This window comes from Zasmidium cellare, assembly GCF_010093935.1.
Source record: "Zasmidium cellare ATCC 36951 unplaced genomic scaffold M409scaffold_26, whole genome shotgun sequence".
NCBI classification, from domain to species: Eukaryota; Fungi; Ascomycota; class Dothideomycetes; order Mycosphaerellales; family Mycosphaerellaceae; genus Zasmidium; species Zasmidium cellare.
The window spans coordinates 104,818-122,300 of record NW_022986970.1 but is presented as its reverse complement, the minus strand read 5'-3'; the positions used below and the strand labels follow the sequence as shown (position 1 = coordinate 122,300).

Sequence of the window (17,483 nt, the reverse complement as noted above, 5' to 3'; positions counted from 1 at the left end):
TCACTCTGTTCCCACCGTGGAACCCAGGAAGGGATACCAGACGTGGACCTTTCGAAGTCCAAATAGCGATGGCGTATATGCATTAAGACGACCAAACTGCCCGTCTCTAAAATCACATGCATAGTTGCGTCTCGAAAAATATCGCTTGGACCCTTCGTGTAGTCTGGAGCCAAGTAGTATGGTAATGGGCGGCCTCCAACGTAAGCCCGGTAGAGCCCCACAAGAGCGAATATATGGTCTCTAGGATCGGAAGTGTGGAAGTCGCGCAGTTTCGTCAGCAGCCAAAGAAAGTCCCCCTTCATCTGGCGACCAGGACTGCCCTTGCCAAGTGAATCCTCTTTCGGCGGAGCTTCGATGAAACGAAGGGCAGATCCATTATCGACAAAGCCAGCTACATTCCAGATCTCAGATGCTTTCAGTATGCCATCTGACTTTAACAACTTCAGTGGCAAGTGCCACCATTTGTGCGTTGTCCACATCGCGCAAAGGAGCAGCATCGCCAAAGGAATCTGCTTCTGGCCGACATAAGCAAGTGCTGAATGGGGCGAGGGCAGCTTCCTGGACAACCCACACGCGGGTGAACCATTCCGACGAGAAAATGTCGAGCAGCGCAGGAATGAATGGTCGCACGTCGAAGCTCAAAGAGGTGGTAGAGTAACGATGTTATATCTGCTGGTCCAGCAGCGCTTCGTCCGATTCCCGAGAGTCTTCGCATTCACCCCTGGTCTCGTCCACGATGGCTTTGATTCCTGAGATTGCTAGCGAAGTGGACTCCTGCTCCTTGCCCAGCCAGATGTAGCCAGACGATGTTCTCGAGAAAATGCCCGCCATCATGGCGACTTGTTGAGAGCGCTCGACGGGATCTTGCTGGTTGATGCAGATGGCGTCGATCTACAACACGACGTCTTCGTCATCAGAGCGAAATCGACGCAGCACACGCTCTGCCGTTCGGCTGACATCGAGAAAGCGGTCATCGACGATGATGTATGCTCGGTCTTGTGCATTTCCCCATCGATAGGAGATGGTGTGGTATTCGAGTGTTGGTTCATCGAGTAGCGAAACATGGGAAAGCGTGCAGTTCACCGTCGTCGTTGGAGAGCTGGATGCGGCATGTACTTTGAGAATGCGGATCTGTTGACGCTCAGTGTTGAGGGACTCGTAGCGATACTTTCGTGAAGCCATGATGATGTGGGTGTGGACCATGGAGTCGAAGGAAAAGAAAAGAGAACGAAATCATCCAGTGGCTGAAATCCAGAAATCTAGCGCATGTGAAGTTCATCGCCTCAACTTGGCGCGAATGGTTGGACGACAGTCGGTCGGCTATGGGTTCCTTCACATGTTCAGCTTCGCCGCTTCGGGCATTGACGTGGCGGTGTGGTTACACAATGACCTGTTCAGGGGTGGTGCTGTAGCGAGAGCCCGGCTTGCAGGCTGAGAGGCGGCTTCTTGAGAAAGAAGTAGTAATCAAGTTCGAAGTTCTTGTTCACTGAGCGACCAGTTCGATCTGGTACCTCTTCTCAGTTTATTAGGAGCCCGAAGACCTCGACCAATGTTTATGGGAACCTGCTTCATTGTTAGATATCCAAGGCTTAGAGTCGTTCTAAGGCGGGGCATGGAGGATTGGTCGCTTTGCATCAACACTCGCCAGCAGCAGTAGTGTATATAGCGAGGCCACGAAATGAAACATACCATATCGAACACAGCTCCATCATGCGCTCACAGCATTACAATGTCGCTTGATCAGTTCGCTACCTCTTCTCCATACCGAGAGATCATCCGCAACTCCCACCAAAATGACCGACCATGCAAGCCCCCTCGCGCAAACAATGGGAGCCGCCCTCGACAACCTGATCACATTACACTCAGCAGACGACGCATCACTCACCCCAAGCCAACTCATCATCAAATTCCTCACCGCTTGCGTAAGCTTGGCGGCCGTCTTCACGGCCTTCTACTACGTTTTCATTGGCGCCTACAGCCTCGTGCTGCACTTACTCGGCACGAACTATGGGGCAGGGCGGCTCCCTGGAACGGCCGCATTGGTTGTGCTGTGCGTGGTTGCGCTGGCTTTGTTTTGGGCGGGTTTGTTCAGAGCGCGGGTGGGAGTTATGTGGACTGGGGTCGTTGAGGAGAGGGTTCGGCGGAGAAGGGATGAGGAGTATGGTGGTGATGGTGAGCAGCCGGGTCGTGCGAAGGCGTCGTAGGGGATGCTGCTCGGCAGTGAGCTTGGTGTGAAAGATGAATATCGACTTCTTATCGGGCGAGCAAGATCGTCGAGCTGGTCCTTGCCATCGATGTCTTTTCTGGTCTGTAGGAGTTTCCACACTAGAAAAATGGGGGAATGCAGGCAAGGAGACCTTGGAGTTCCAGAACGTGCAAAATCCCCCAACCACGTCGCACCTTTCAAACAGACATTCACCTCAACATCCGCTCCTCAACTGCCGACATTTTCTACACCTCACCTTTATATATGAAAGTTTGGGCCAGAAAGCTCGAACAATGGCTCGGAAGTTTCTAACCGAACGTCGATCAGCCCCAATTCTTCCGGAACAGGAAGCTGTCAGGTTAGTGTAGATCTTATTGGCGTGAAAGTCTATTTTGACCTTCCCAGTTCCAGAATTGGGAATTGGGCCGGTTTGCGAAGCTCGGAGGAGGTTCGTGGGGGAATGCATCCTGGAATGTCAGTGAGGTTAGTGAGGCCAGACAAGTGGAGGATGAGTTCGTGTTGATTAGTTTGGATAGGTTGGGTCTGAGAACTGGTCTGCGGTCGTGAAACCACGTGCGGCCGTTTGGACATGTGAAGAGGGCTCTGGCAAGCTTTCTGCTAGTCTAGAGCTTCTTATATTTCCTTGGTGGCGATCAGTGCGACACCACATGTTCAGGCTATATAGCGGGGAAAGCATCTTCCTGATAGAGCAATTCGGCCGGCGCAATGAGACGTTGTTCAGCAAGGTAGTGGAAGCTCTGCCGCTCTATTGAGGATGTTTCTGACTCTCGTGAGGGTATTGTGGCCTCTGGAATTGGAATGATGGGACATGCACTTACTGGATCAGGGAGTCCGCCGACAAGGTAAGTGCTATGATTGCTGGCGGTCTGCCAAGTCGTCCATTGTACCTGCTTTAGTACCAATTTCAATGATGAGTGATTAGCCTGGAGGGGTTCTCGGGTTGGTGTATGCCGATCGTAGGGCTCGATAGCCGTAGGGGAGTGTGGTGACTGAGGATATAAGCAGCTGGCGAGTCGACATTGGACAAAGGACGCACCAGATCGTCCCTCACCCATACGCCAACCTCCAAATCCTCAACTTTCACGCGCAATGGCCACATACAAGCTCGCTGTACTCTTGGCTACGGCCCTTACTGCTTCTGCGGCAGCCGTTGAGAAGCGTGCTGCTTGCAGTAGCTACAGTCGGTTCACTCCTCTGCAGCGATGCTTGCCATCCTAATACTCTTTAGCTCTCATCGACACTCGTGGCACCGGCGAAGCTCAGGGTCCATCAGCTGGATTCCGTACCATGAACTCCAATATCATGAGCCAGGTCTCGGGAGGCAAGGAGTACGATACTGTGTACCCAGCGGGCTCCAACCAGGACTCCAGCGCCGGAACACAAGATATCATCAACCACATCCAGCAGACTCTCGCCACTAACCCGAACGAATGCTTTATCCTTGAGGGATACTCGCAGGGTGCTGCGGCGACTGTGGACGCCCTTCCGAAGCTGACTGGCGCATCTTTCGACGCTGTTAAAGGCGTCTTCCTCATTGGCGACCCAGAACATAGGTCTGGCCTGACTTGCAATGTTGACAACTCCGGCGGTACCACGACCAGGAACGTCAACGGCCTCGAGGTCTCGTACACCGCCGGCGTGCCCAGTAATTGGGTCTCCAAGACGTTGGATGTGTGTATCTACGTGAGTTAGCTCGTGGATCGTGTGATACTGATAATAAGTTAATCGTTGCAAATCAGGGCGATGGTGTTTGCGACACGACTCATGGGTACGGAATCAACCTGCAGCATCTGCAGTACCCCGGCGATTCGAACACGCAGAATCTTGGAACAAAGTTCGTGGTCGGCAAGTTGCAGGGTACATCATAGATGCGATTGATATATGAGCCCAGGCGTTGAGAGAGCCCAGGTGTTGAGACTGCCCAGATAAGCACGCAAGTCTTGTCGATTGACTGAATCCGTAATCTTGAATTCAATGACTTTGGCTTGGTTGCGAGTCTTCGGCCAAAATTTGAAAGCAGATCAACGCCACTGGAGAGGAATCCCAGAAGAAGATCGAAGAGTCCTTTTCTGCCTATAATAGTGACATCTAACCCGTTCCTGCCTTCGAGCATTTCCTGACTGTAGGGCAATTTGGGAGGTAATCCGTGGATTGAGGGATATAGGCCGTCAATAGATAGACGTTCCGGCATTTCGGGTGTTCCGGTGCCTGCGGCTTTGCTGTATTAACATCTCTCAACGTGACTTGCTCCTTACAATTACATGTCGTTCAATGGCAGTCTCTGATGTGTGTATAGGATTGAGGAGGCGTTGTTGGGCGTGGGTGAAGACAAGCTCCTGAGCGCTGTGGCCGCGGATAGGCCCTTGCCGCCGAGCTGCCCGCGTTGAGAGGAAGCGATGACGAAGGCAGGCCACGACCACCACAGGAATGCCACTTGCACCACACCTCACCTCCTCCGCCTGCCACTTGTCGCATAGTCACATGCACTCGCTCATTCACTCACCCGCCATGCCCACGTGATTGACTGTAGCGCGCTTTCCCGGTGAACAGTCTGGATGCCTCCCGCCAGCTCGCTGCACCGGCCACGTATCGGTCATGAGCGCCAGCAATGTCCGCGCCAGCTCCACCCACTCCAACGCGTCCACCCTGAGGCCGAGGACCAAGCGATTGATATCGGGCCTGGATGAGGGCGACGAGACCAACTTCGATCCTATCAATGCCGCCACCACCCGCATAGCATCACCTCTCCCCTCGCCCTTCGATAGCCGATCCGCCTCGCCCATCCCTTCTGCCCACCCCCAGCGACCAAGTCCCAATGCGCGGAGAAACCAGGGGCCGAGCTCCTCTGGATCGCCCAGTAGAGCTGGATCATCAAGACAGAGAAAGAATACCGCCGACTCCCCCACATTCGCTGGAATATGGGGCAATTCATGGAACGCTTTGCAGGGCATCGCGTCCGATCTGTTGGGCAATGAACTGAGTAACCCCGATGGCACAGACAGACCACGCGTGAGACGGCCTCTCAGCAAGCTCCACAGCCACAGAAACACTTCATCGAGCGCACCGCCGAGTCAATGGGGTCCCTCAGCGCCTACATCACATCCGCGATCCCAAGGTATTGGCGGCGGCACCAAAGAGGAGCAGATAGCCGCACTTCGCGCGCAAAAGAAGAAGGATATGTTGACAAGGCAAGAGAGCAGCTATCCAGATGCTCTTGGCAAATTCAAACGGCGCCTTTCGGATGATCGGAACTCAGTCTCGGCACCGCCTGGTGAGAATGAAGATCGGGAGGCCCTTGTATACGTGCATCCTGTGAAGAAGGATGAGACCTTGGCCGGGATAACTATCAGATACAACATATCTGCCAATGCGCTGAGGAAAGCCAACCGAATGTGGCCGAATGACACCATTCAATCCCGTCAGACCTTGATCTTACCCGTGGATGCATGTGGAGTGAAAGGCAAACGAGTGGATGGTCCGCAAGGTGACCTGGATCTGCTGAGCTCTGAGAGCGAGGCACTGTCTTTTCTACAAGCAGAAGAGGTCGCCACTCCTACTGCAGCTACATCTTTACCGAACGGAACTGTCAATCATGCGAACAGGGATCGCACAAACTCTACCTCTACGAACACAACCTCATCTATTGCTGCCTCAAGTGTGGAATCTGAACCGCCCTGGAGGCATGATTCTTGGGTGCTTCTTCCTGGAGACACCAGACCTACTGTGATTGCAAGACTGCCGAGGAGAGCCTTGGGATATTTCCCTCCCGCGCGACGGAAAAGCAACAGTTTCTCTGACCTGGACACCCCTTCGTCTTCTTTAGACCTTGTTCGTTCCGGAACCAACGATATAAGCAACTCAACATCGCCGTTGCGACAAACACCACCTCGGCCGTCTCGAGGCCGTCGTCTCAGCAACGCCACAACTGGCTACTACCCAGCGTATCTGACAGGTCCTGGCGGTGTTGGATCGATGAGTAGGAACGTTCGCCATCCCGGCCCGGCGCAGGACGGGCTGAACAAGATGTTCGCCAAGCATCTGCCGGACGTGGCACCACCTCGCAATCAAAGTTCCCTCTACCAACCCGACCTACCTCTCTACAGCGATAATCCCACGCTGGCAGGATCTGGAATGGCGACACCAGCCTACCCTAACTCGAGCGGACCTAATCTCAACCTCAATCTTGAGAATGTTGGGGGAGCCATTGAGTCTTGGGTAAGACGGATTGCGACCAAGAGTGTATCGACCCCTCAAGACAGGTATCAGGCGGCTCGTGTCTCTGTGGGCACACCAGGTAGAGGTGCCGGCGGCATAGGGGATCTCATCGAGATGACTGATGAGTTTGAGATTGGTGGAGCTGACGACGATGAGGAAGAAGAAAGAGGACGGTCCGGATCGAATCCAAACGTCTCTGCTGATAGACCGACTAGTACGGCAACCAGCTATTTTGATGGCGCTGCTGTGAGAGGGAGAGGAATGCCCGGCAATGGCGCAAAGGCTGGGAAGAGTGGCAAGTCTGATTGAAGCCTTTCCGCCCGTACTTAGAGATACCTTCCGACACCTGTTGGATAGCGGAGTTAGACGAATCATCACGGAGTAATTTCTAGATCATGATACAGCAGAGTGCCGTTCACTATGGCTGCAACCTGGGGCTCAACTTTGCCGCAATTACCTCTCTCAGACGAAGCCATAAAGTTTGACAGGATTCAGATGCCCGAGGACATGGAAGACAGTGCAATTGACGTGTCTACTTGATTAATAACACGAGATACTATGTCCGCTCTTCAGAAAGCCTAACAAATGCTCCTCATGCAGACAGCGCGTGTTGTTTCGGGTCCTTTGATTGCTGTGACGGGTAATCGAGACAATCTCAGAGGCCGGGAATAAGCTGGATATAAAAACGCGTGGGGCAGTGGAGGAGGTCTGGGGGCGGCAACTTGTTCGACGCAGCTCCCACCTCCAACCGCACATGTTGTTAAACCCGGCATCGAACTATTTCGGCTACGGCATTGCGGCAAACCAGAGCTCTTCTATTACGCATACTATCCTTTCTTTTTGGACTCTCGCTCCCTTCCTCTCTCATCATGCGCAGGCAAGTGGTCTGACAAGGCCAGCATCTTCTCTCCTTCGCCTTGACGGGCGGTGATACTCTCCCCTCCATCGTTTCGTGGCTGTTGTCCTTGCTGTACTTGTTGATATACTCCTTCTCTTCCTCTCGCAGTAATGGCACAGCCAATGGGGCGAGCATTGCTGGACTGTGCTTCTTTGTTCCGCTCCTCGACATCCTCCTTCACGCAACGCTCCAGCCAAGCATGGCAGCGACGGCGAACCGCAGCTCCTGCACTCTCCCAGCGCAGAACCTACCTAGGCCAATCCCAACGACGACGAGCCACGACCTCTGCCGGCACCGCAACATCCTCCTTCAAACACCCCATCATCGACCACCACTACGATGCTATCGTCGTGGGCGCAGGCGGTGCAGGTCTCCGAGCAGCCGTCGGTCTCGCAGAATCCGGTCTCGAAACAGCCTGCATAACGAAACTCTTCCCAACCCGCTCGCACACCGTAGCCGCACAAGGTGGAATCAACGCCGCGCTGGGCAATATGACAGAAGACGACTGGCGGTGGCATATGTACGATACGGTAAAAGGCAGTGATTGGTTAGGCGATCAGGATGCTATACATTACATGTGTCGAGAGGCGCCGAAGGCGGTGTATGAGTTGGAGAATTACGGCATGGCGTTTTCGAGAACGGAGGATGGCAGAATTTATCAGAGGGCGTTGGGTGGGCAGAGCTTGAAGTATGGGAAGGGTGGGCAGGGGGTTAGGTGTTGCTCTGCGGCGGATCGGACGGGGCATGCGATGTTGCATACGTTGTACGGGCAGAGTGTGAAGGTATGTCACCATCCAAGACTGGAGTGAGGCAGGGGCGGCACACTGACGTTCTGACGACAGCACAACTGCAATTTCTTCATCGAGTACTTTTGCATAGACCTTTTGATGGTAGATGGCGCTTGTGTGGGTGTTCTGTGCATGTCCATGGAGGATGGCACGCTGCATAGAGTCTTTGCAAGGAATACAGTACTGGCGACAGGTGGATACGGCAGGACGTACTTTTCATGCACGTCTGCTCATACTTCTACTGGAGATGGAAACGTAAGTGATGAGCGAGCATGTGAAATATTGACGGGAGCTGATGGATATCACAGGCAATGGCAGCACGAGCAGGACTTCCCAACCAGGACTTCGAATTCATCCAGTTCCACCCAACAGGCATCTATGGCGCAGGTGTGCTCATCACAGAGGGATCTCGTGGAGAAGGTGGATATCTACTGAACAGCAACGGCGAACGATTCATGGAACGATACGCACCAACTGCCAAGGACCTCGCATCAAGAGACGTTGTGTCAAGGTCGATGAACATGGAGATTCGAGAAGGACGTGGAGTCGGCCCTGAGAAGGATCACGTCTACCTGCAACTCAGCCATCTTCCCAAGGACCTGATCTACGAGAGACTACCCGGAATCGCTGAGACTGCAAGTGTGTTCTCGGGAGTCGATGTCACGAAGGAGCCAATTCCTGTTCTTCCGACTGTGCATTACTGCATGGGCGGCGTGCCTACCAACTGGAAGGGTGAGGTTTTGAATGTCGACCCTGTCACTGGCCAGGAGAAGCCCGTGGAAGGTCTCTATGCCGCTGGCGAAGTCGCCTGCGTCAGTGTGCACGGCGCCAACCGTCTTGGAGCGAACAGTCTGCTCGACATCGTCGTTTTCGGTCGTGCCTGCGCTCTCGAAATCGCCGCCAACAACGAAAAGGGCATGGCTCATAAGAAGGTGCCCAAGAACATCGGCATGGACCACCTCGAAGAAATGGAGAAGATTCGCAACGCGGACGGCGACATCCTCAGCGCACAGATCCGCACCGACATGCAGAAAGTCATGCAAGCCGACATCTCCGTCTTCCGCAATGAAGAAGCCCTGCAGCAGGGCAATGAACGCATGCAGCAAGTCCAGTCAGACTTCCAGAACCGCCTAGCCGTGAAAGACAAGTCGATGATCTGGAACTCGGATCTCATCGAGACGCTTGAGATGCGAAACCTCCTCACGTGCGCCGCGCAGACGGCCAAGAGCGCGTTGTTGAGGAAGGAGAGTCGCGGAAGCCATGCGCGAGAAGACTATCCTGACAGGAACGATAAAGAGTGGATGAAGCATACGCTGAGCTGGCAGAAGGATGTGGGCGATGATGTGCAGATTGGGTATCGACGGGTGGTGATGGATACGTTGGATAAGAGCGAGATGGAGAGTATTCCGCCTGTGAAGAGGACTTATTAGATGTTGCTTGTTTTGCAGAGGAGGTAGATGACATATAACCAGACGATTTGTGCGAGATTCGATCATGATTTTTGCTGTGAAGGGAGACGGACGTGATGTTCGAGTAAGGTTGTGGTAAGTGCGTCCTAGCTTTGCAGGGGAATGGAAGGAGGCAAGGCGTCTGAATTTGATGAGCGGTTTTCGAAGAACTCTCGTCGACCTCACTTCTTCATCTTTGCGACGTCCTCATTCCCACGCTCTCGTCATCGCCATGTATCCTTTTGTAAAGATGGGTCCCATTCGTTGTCACCCTCATACACACCAGGGAGAAGCCATCGGAGTCAAGAATCCTCACGAACGACACGATTACACAAGCCCTTTGATTCCACTTGCATCGACTCTCCGAGCAAGACGAATATCAAAGAGAAAAGGGCACACGTCGAAAAGACAGATCAACTTAGGACAGCGATGGCAAGCACAGCTCCGGCAAAGGCACCGAATGAGACACACAAACTCTTGGGATCTTGGACAGTGAGCTTGAATACAAGCTTAACAGAGCTTGCCACCAACAAGCGAGCGAAGGCGCATGGAACCATGTAACCAAAGCAAGCCATCCACGACACTGTGTGCCTTGTGGCGTTCGACAACAGAGCAGGACCTTTCTTCGCCGAGGTAAGACATCGCGGCAGCTGTCGAACTAGGAAGCTCCCTGGACGGAAGAGGTGTTTCTGTTCTGTAATGGAAAGTGAGATGGATGGACTCCTCTCCTTGGCAGTTGAGGGAGCAGCAGGTACCGGTACGGGCGGGATATGCCATTGACATCTTTTCTGCTGTGGTTGACTGCGGGGCACCAGATGGTGAGAACTGCTGCTCGATCAGCGGTCTTGCATCGACCTGCGTCACGGGGGCTGAATCTGGGTATGCAGTTGATACCGTACCGGCGCGCCTCCACTGTCTTGCAAGACCTTTTGCGTTTCACGGGTGAGGTTCTACGGCATGCAAAAGCAAGTGGTTGGAAGAACCATCCTGCAAGCCACCAACGGTTCTGATGTCAACCAAACGGCGAAGATCCTCGGCCCGTCTCCACCACTGCCGATATCATGGCTGCACTGCAACCTTCACGATCTATGGCTTCTAGTGCAGACCACGACCCGAACGACGAGCCGGAGCAAGGCACAGAAAGAAAGAAGATCTACTCTCCACCGCCCAGGATTGGGAAGCGTCCTGAGATGTGTGCAAGCTCATCTGTCATATCCACCAATGAACGCTGCACTGGAGCTCTCGCTATCAGCTGTACCTTGCCGTCTACAGATTTGTATCTCTCTGGAAGCTTGTCGGTCTTGTGGCACACTTCCACTGACGGCATTCTGGCGACGATCACGTCACGCCGCGGCTGCTTAGCCAAAGCCAATATCTATAGTCAAGCACACGACCTGCTTGTTTTTGATAAGATCGCACACGGCTGCATGGCCAAGGCTGTGATGGTCGCTCGAGCGTGGAGTTGTTGGGCGCATGAGCGCTAGGGACTGTGGAGACGCCGCTGAGACGGACAATCGTATATATTATCTGCCCAGGACTGCTCACTCTGGACTCTGGGACGGTAGGTGTTGCTTGACTGCTTCGACCCGCCAATATGTATTTCTGTTCATTCGCCGCTGTTGCGGCCCTTGCTACACTGGCTGTCGCTGCTCCTACCAACCTCCAGCGTCATGTCCTTCACCAGCGCCGTGCGCCATCAGAGAACTGGATCAAGCGCGAGGCAGTGCATCCAGATGTCAAGCTGCCCATGAGGATTGGTCTCTTTGGCCAGAACTTAGACAAGGGTCATGAACTTCTCATTCAGGTCGCCGACCCAGACTCCAAGAACTTTGGCAACTTCTACAGCGCCGAAGAGGTCCATGACCTGTTCGCTCCTGCAGAGTCGAGTGCTCAGGCTGTGAAATCTTGGCTGGAGAAGGCAGGCGTTCACGGCGATCGTATCTCGCAATCTGTCAACAAGCAATGGTTAGTCAACACTTCCTTATGATAGGGAACCGTGGCTAATGGACAATGTATTACAGGGTTCAGCTGGACTTGAGCACTTGGGAGGCTGAGAAGCTTTTGCAGACCAAGTACCATTTCTTCGAGCATGCACCGACTGGAAAGACCACGATTGGCTGTGATGGGTATGTTCCAGTCACTATTGTTCGTAAAGAATCATACTGACGCATGTTTCAAGATACCACGTTCACGAGGATGTCTCTGAGCACATTGACTACATCACTCCTGGCACCAAGCTTCTTGCCACACGCAAGCCGAAGCCTGGCGATATCGAGAAGCGATCATTCGGCTGGGGCAAAGTTGGAACCACGCCACCACTCCTCAAGGCACTGCCAATCTCGATAAACAGTCTCCTCAGCAACCCACTGTTGGCCCTTTGCGACACCATCATCACCCCAGACTGTATCATGGCCATGTACAACATTACTAAGGCGACCAGCGCCCAACCTGGCAACGAGCTTGGAATCTTTGAAGACCTGGGTGACTACTACGCGCAGACTGATCTTGACGAGTTCTTCGCCTTGCTACAGCCTCGCATTCCACTTGGCACCCATCCGAAGCTGGAGGGCATCGACGGAGCCCAGGCCCCTACCAATGTTCTTAACGCCGGTGCTGAGTCGGATCTCGACTTCCAGATCAGCTATCCACTTATCTGGCCACAGAACTCGATCTTGTTCCAGACTGACGACCCAGTCTACGAGGCCAACTACACCTTCGAGGGTTTCTTGAACAACTTCCTCGACGCCATCGATGGATCATATTGTTCGTACTCGGCGTTCGGTATCACTGGTAACAGCCCAGGCCTTGACCCGCCCTACCCGGATCCAGCTCCAGGAGGCTACAAAGGCCAGCTGCAATGCGGTGTTTACAAGCCAACTAACGTCATCTCCGTCTCGTACGGTGGCCAGGAAGCGGATCTTGACGCCAACTACCAGAAGCGCCAGTGCAACGAATACATGAAGCTGGGCATGCAAGGTGTCTCCATTCTCATTTCCTCTGGTGATTCTGGTGTTGCTGGACCGGCTGGCGATGACAGCGAAAACGGATGTCTCCAAGGTGGCACAGTCTTCTCGCCTGACTTCCCGGCTTCCTGCCCATACGTTACCGCTGTTGGCGCCACTCTTTTGGTTGGAGACGCGAAGAAGGACGAGGAGACTGCAGTCACGAGGTTCCCGAGTGGAGGAGGATTCAGTAACATTTATTACCCTGCACCAGATTACCAGACGGCGGCGGTCAGTACTTACTTCGCCACCGCTGGCGATCAGTACCCCTACTATACCAACGGCCAATACGACGGCAAGGGCATCTACAACCACAACGGCAGAGGCTACCCAGACGTCAGCGCAGTCGGAGACAACGTCCTCATCTTCAACAAGGGTGCCCCAACTCTCATTGGCGGTACAAGTGCCTCCTCGCCAGCCTTCGCCGCTATCTTGACCAGAATCAACGACGAGAGGATTAAGGCTGGTAAGAAGACGATCGGGTTCGTCAACCCAACTCTCTACAAGAACCCGCAGGTTCTGCATGATATTACGGTTGGCACTAACCCTGGCTGCAACACGACCGGATTCACTGCTTCCAAAGGATGGGATCCTGTCACTGGTTTGGGTACGCCTAATTACCCGGCTATGTTGAAGCTTTTCATGTCGTTGCCATAAACGAGTATGTGATGATGGTGATGTGGGAGAAAGAGCACGCTCGATGTGCATGGGTGAATGTCATGATGAAGATGAGACGACATGAGAATCGATATGAGTTGGATGTACATAATTGGAATGACTTCGACTGTTTGTCGTTGGTATTGAATGATAATCTGATGATCTCCCCCAAAGAACTCACCTTTCTGATCACTGTGATGCTCTGTGTACTTGGATGATCCTTCCACAAGATCTTGAACGTCATTGACGAAATTAAGGTTCAGGTACGGCAATAGCTTGGTAGAAGTACCACAATCTCACAAAGTACATCTTCTTTAGAAACTAATATGATCACAATACGTCCTAATCTTCCCAATTGTTGGACATCATAAACACCCCCAAAATGGGGCGCCCTCCCCTCCCACCCTTCCTCCACCACGCCCTCACCTCCCTCCTAACAGCCCAACCCCGCCCCGGCCTAAAACCCATCCCAGGCACAAACCCCCTAACCCCCGAAGCAATCCTCTGCCCGGTCCTCCTCTACTATATCGCACTACTCCTCCTTCCCCCTCCCCCGCCCTCCTCAATCGCAAGTCCACAAGTCGTTCTTCTACGGAATATCCTCGCCGCATCAGCAGCCTTCCTCTTCCTTCGCCTGCCTCTAGCCTACCACGTCCCGCAGAGTATTGGACTCACGTATCAACTCGGACTGGTGGGTTTGTACGGCGGCTTGAGGGTCCTGGATGCGTTTTTCGTCAGTCTGTATCTTTGGGGTCATGTTCCCCGAAGAGTGCGGTATCAGCATCGGGTGAGGCCTGAGACGCCGACGAAGGGTGGGAGGGGGGATGGGGATGTTGCGAGGACGAAGCCGTGGAGTGATGGCGGGGATAATGGGATGTTGAGGAAGCCGAGTTTGCCGCCTTCTTCTCAATCCCAGATTGGAAAGGAGGATCGCCGCTCTAGTCTGCAGCGAGGTCCCTCCCAATCCGACCTCCTCGACAATATGACCTCGCAAACTTACACGGATCTCCTCTCCCGCGACGACTCTTACACCACCATGCTGACCAAGCTCCTCGATGGGCCGCATCCCATCCCCGTGACCGAAACCGCACACACGGAGGACGACTACCCGCACACATTCCTTGATCGGATGTCCTGGGCCTTGGAGCTGGAGTTATCGATGCGAGGGGTGGGGTTCACCTGGACGACGGCGGACGTACGCCACACGAAGAAGACGTGGTTGCCGAGTGTAAGGAACCGAGTGCATTCGATTTTCGTGCATGTCGGGCCAGTCATCTTCTGGGCTTGGGCGGTTATCAAGGCTGTATATGTGCGTAGACTGCAGGGGTTGGAGGAGAGAGGTGTAGAGAGTACCTTCGATGAGTTAGCGCTCGGAGAGCAGCTCGCTCTGACTGCGGCGTTGGGAGCGTTCCTCATGGCAGCGTTCTCGCTGGGGCATTCGATTTTCGCCATTATCTGCTCGCCACTAGCACCTTCTCCGTTGGCGTTCTTCCCGCCATTGTATACGACGAGAGTGTGGGATATAACGTCGGCGAGGGGATTCTGGTCGTACGGATGGCATCGATTATTTGCGAGGCTGTTTCTTGTTTGGGGCGTTTGGCCGGGAGAGTGGGTCGAGAGGAAGTTGTTGGGGAAGAGGGCGGATGAGAGGGCTGATGTTGGGAAGGTGCTTGGTGGGTTCTTGAGTTCGGCGTTGGTGCATTCGTTTGCTGTGAGGGGGACGTTGGGTGGGAATTGGGCTGATGCGGCTGGTGAGGCGAAATTCTTCGCGTGGAATGGTATTGCGGTTGTGTTGGAAGAGGTCGTGAAAAGGATGGCGAGGAGATGGCGGAGGCAGCGTGGTGCAAAGGAGCAGATGTGGTATGATGCGTACATCGGACGCATCTGGTGGACAGGGCTGTTACTCACGACAGGACGGAATTTTGCCAGGGGTTGGACGAAAGCTGGGCTGGTGAGGGAGATGGCGTTCATGTAAGTAGTCATTGGATTGTAGGGAATTTATGCAGAGCTAGCCGCGTCCTTGGTTTTCACGGTAACTTCGGTCGATCCCTTCTTCATGTCGTCGCCGTCATCATCGATTACCTGGCCCTCGATGCTGTCTTTGGCCGCAGAATGTCCGGCAACCACGACTTCTCCAGATTCGAGACCAGCCGCGAAGGCCAGGCGCTTGGGGAGGAGGTATGGAACGTCAATGTATCGTAGCACGCAGCACATGATAATGCACAGAACCCAGATGGCGATGCAGGATTGCCAGCCGTACTTGTCTGTCTGAGTGTCAGCACCATTCGCAGAAGTGAGATTAATTCAACTTACAGTAAGGAGCCTGACTCGCAGGCCAAACAAGAACTTGACTCCACGCTGAAATGGCATAGTAGAATGCAACAGATACTCCGACGATCAGACTGCGAGCTTCGGGGTCTTGGGGTATTCTATTCGTTGCTGTTAGTCACAACGTCGAAAGACTGCGTTTGCGTCAATACTCACAAATCTGACAGCCAGGCAAAGATCAAAGGCGCAGTACCCAGCGCGAGGTAGTTGATGAAGTAGCTGGCGTATGCTGCTGAGATCGGCACAGAAGATGGATGGCTCGTCCAGACGGACATAACGATGCAAGGGATGAGGCCAATAACACCTGACAAGAACATTAGCGTACGATTGATAAAGAGATGGTCACACTCACCTTGAGCCACAATCAGCGTCCAGCGAGTCTGAAGGAAGTCAGAAAGTAACGCCCAGATCCAGACTATACTACTATTAGCATATCAATCATCAGGCAGCTGCTCTTCCATGGACATACCAAACACCACGTTGATCGCTCCACCTCCAATGGGAATGACATTGACTTCCTCAGTCGACCATCGTCTCGACCCATCCGGCTTCTTCTGTGCCTTCAAGAACAAGCCGAAGTAGACATATCCGTAAGTCGCCAAAACGGTACCTGCGTACATGATGGCGACGAAATAGACGACCCAGGATGAGAACGTCCTCTTCGCAGACTCCCAGGTGATACGTTTCGGCTCTGCTCTCTTGTTCCTAATCAAGCGCCCAATAGCAAGTTCTTGGTCGTTTCGGCTGAACCAGAAAGCTCGTGGGTTGCGTTTGTTGGGGTAGTCTGGCAGCATGAAAATGCCAAAGATGCCCCAGATGACTGTGATGATTGCGTTGATGACAAAGAGCCATCGCCAGCCCGCAAGGCCCGAGTGCCCGTCCAAAGTCGACATGATGGCTGCTTGCATGGCGCCAGATAGCATATTCCCCAACGCTTGACAAGAATGATAGAAGCCCATGCGCTTTGCCAGCTCTGTGGGAGTATACCAATGCATAAATAACGCCATCATGCCCGGCCAGGCGCTACTTTCACAGGCGCCTAAGAAGACGCGGATGATGTAGACCTGCTTTGCGCTTGTCACCATTGCCATCAGCCCTGTCATGACGCCCCACGCAACTTCCAGTCCAGGGAGCCAGAAACTCGGTCGAACGTATGTCATGATGATCTGCGAGGGAACAAGCATAATGCAGTAGGCGACGTTGAAAGCCGTGGTGAAGTAGTTGAGCTGGTCGCCATCGAGGTGGAGATCCTCTTGCATGCCAGAGACGTAGGCATTGTTGATATTTTGCTGGTCGAGGTATTTGATAACTTGGGAGAGGCAGCCAAATGTTAGGAGGAATAGGTCTAGGCGGCGGACGAGTGCTCGTTCTTCTGCGGAACGCTCTGGTGGAGGAGCAAGGAGTGCGGATCGCCTTGTGCTTGAGAACGGGTTCTTCATTTTGGTGAAGGATGAAGACTCTTCGATGCAGAAAAAGAGTAAAGAGTATGATGAGGAGGGGAAATGCGGGCAACCAGGCTCTTTTGACAAATGCTGCTTGGATATCGCCCACTTACCTGATATCAACCGGCGGGAGACCACATGGGGTTGTGTTTGAGGTTCGGTTGTTATCGGCGCGAAGGTAGTGTCGTGCAGCTGGTTAGATGTAACCTGGGTAACTGATCGGCGCCTTGGCATGCGATCAGGATCGTGATAGGGACGATAGGCACTGAACGGGCAACTCAATGCGGTAAGCAAGAGTAGCGGCGGCCGGAGGGACAACTCCACCTGCTACCTTTTCGCCGCAATGAGCTCCGTCAAAGGCCGTTGTGACTGTTATTCGCCTGAACAACTGACGAGGACAAGGTGAAGAAGTCAGCTGCTACAGAACCCACTCACCTGGATCTATACCTAACAACCGGTCTCAAGGCCTTGGGTTCAA

At 53.6% G+C, this 17,483-nt stretch overlaps 8 protein-coding genes across 8 annotated transcripts; 6 read left to right on the top strand and 2 right to left on the bottom strand.

Annotated features, from left to right (window-relative positions):
- Nucleotides 1–663: 663 nt before the first annotated feature.
- Nucleotides 664–1,182, bottom strand: M409DRAFT_25209 (uncharacterized protein; the record flags this gene model as incomplete). The annotated part of the gene is made up of 2 exons (XM_033807590.1): nt 664–891; nt 958–1,182. 2 exons carry the CDS (start codon nt 1,180–1,182, stop codon nt 664–666), a joined length of 453 nt encoding a protein of 150 aa, XP_033665219.1.
- Nucleotides 1,183–1,793: 611 nt separating this feature from the next.
- On the top strand, nt 1,794–2,204 carry M409DRAFT_25208 (uncharacterized protein; the record flags this gene model as incomplete). The annotated part of the gene is made up of 1 exon (XM_033807589.1): nt 1,794–2,204. One exon carries the CDS (start codon nt 1,794–1,796, stop codon nt 2,202–2,204), a length of 411 nt encoding a protein of 136 aa, XP_033665218.1.
- A 1,112-nt stretch (nt 2,205–3,316) lies between these two features.
- M409DRAFT_67869 (carbohydrate esterase family 5 protein) lies at nt 3,317–4,095 on the top strand (the record flags this gene model as incomplete). Its single annotated transcript, XM_033817590.1, has 3 exons — nt 3,317–3,407; nt 3,456–3,910; nt 3,967–4,095. The coding sequence occupies 3 exons, from the start codon at nt 3,317–3,319 to the stop codon at nt 4,093–4,095; spliced, it is 675 nt and encodes a 224-aa protein (XP_033665217.1).
- A 727-nt stretch (nt 4,096–4,822) lies between these two features.
- Nucleotides 4,823–6,751, top strand: M409DRAFT_25206 (carbohydrate-binding module family 50 protein; the record flags this gene model as incomplete). Its single annotated transcript, XM_033807588.1, has 1 exon — nt 4,823–6,751. The coding sequence occupies one exon, from the start codon at nt 4,823–4,825 to the stop codon at nt 6,749–6,751; it is 1,929 nt and encodes a 642-aa protein (XP_033665216.1).
- Nucleotides 6,752–7,450: 699 nt separating this feature from the next.
- On the top strand, nt 7,451–9,558 carry M409DRAFT_25205 (uncharacterized protein; the record flags this gene model as incomplete). The annotated part of the gene is made up of 3 exons (XM_033807587.1): nt 7,451–8,122; nt 8,183–8,383; nt 8,437–9,558. 3 exons carry the CDS (start codon nt 7,451–7,453, stop codon nt 9,556–9,558), a joined length of 1,995 nt encoding a protein of 664 aa, XP_033665215.1.
- A 1,612-nt stretch (nt 9,559–11,170) lies between these two features.
- M409DRAFT_67866 (uncharacterized protein) lies at nt 11,171–13,235 on the top strand (the record flags this gene model as incomplete). The annotated part of the gene is made up of 3 exons (XM_033817589.1): nt 11,171–11,541; nt 11,598–11,702; nt 11,756–13,235. The coding sequence occupies 3 exons, from the start codon at nt 11,171–11,173 to the stop codon at nt 13,233–13,235; spliced, it is 1,956 nt and encodes a 651-aa protein (XP_033665214.1).
- Nucleotides 13,236–13,617: 382 nt separating this feature from the next.
- Nucleotides 13,618–15,210, top strand: M409DRAFT_25203 (uncharacterized protein; the record flags this gene model as incomplete). The annotated part of the gene is made up of 1 exon (XM_033807586.1): nt 13,618–15,210. One exon carries the CDS (start codon nt 13,618–13,620, stop codon nt 15,208–15,210), a length of 1,593 nt encoding a protein of 530 aa, XP_033665213.1.
- A 23-nt stretch (nt 15,211–15,233) lies between these two features.
- On the bottom strand, nt 15,234–17,002 carry M409DRAFT_25202 (uncharacterized protein; the record flags this gene model as incomplete). Its single annotated transcript, XM_033807585.1, has 5 exons — nt 15,234–15,499; nt 15,549–15,664; nt 15,720–15,867; nt 15,916–15,978; nt 16,033–17,002. The coding sequence occupies 5 exons, from the start codon at nt 17,000–17,002 to the stop codon at nt 15,234–15,236; spliced, it is 1,563 nt and encodes a 520-aa protein (XP_033665212.1).
- Between the last annotated feature and the right edge of the window lie 481 nt (nt 17,003–17,483).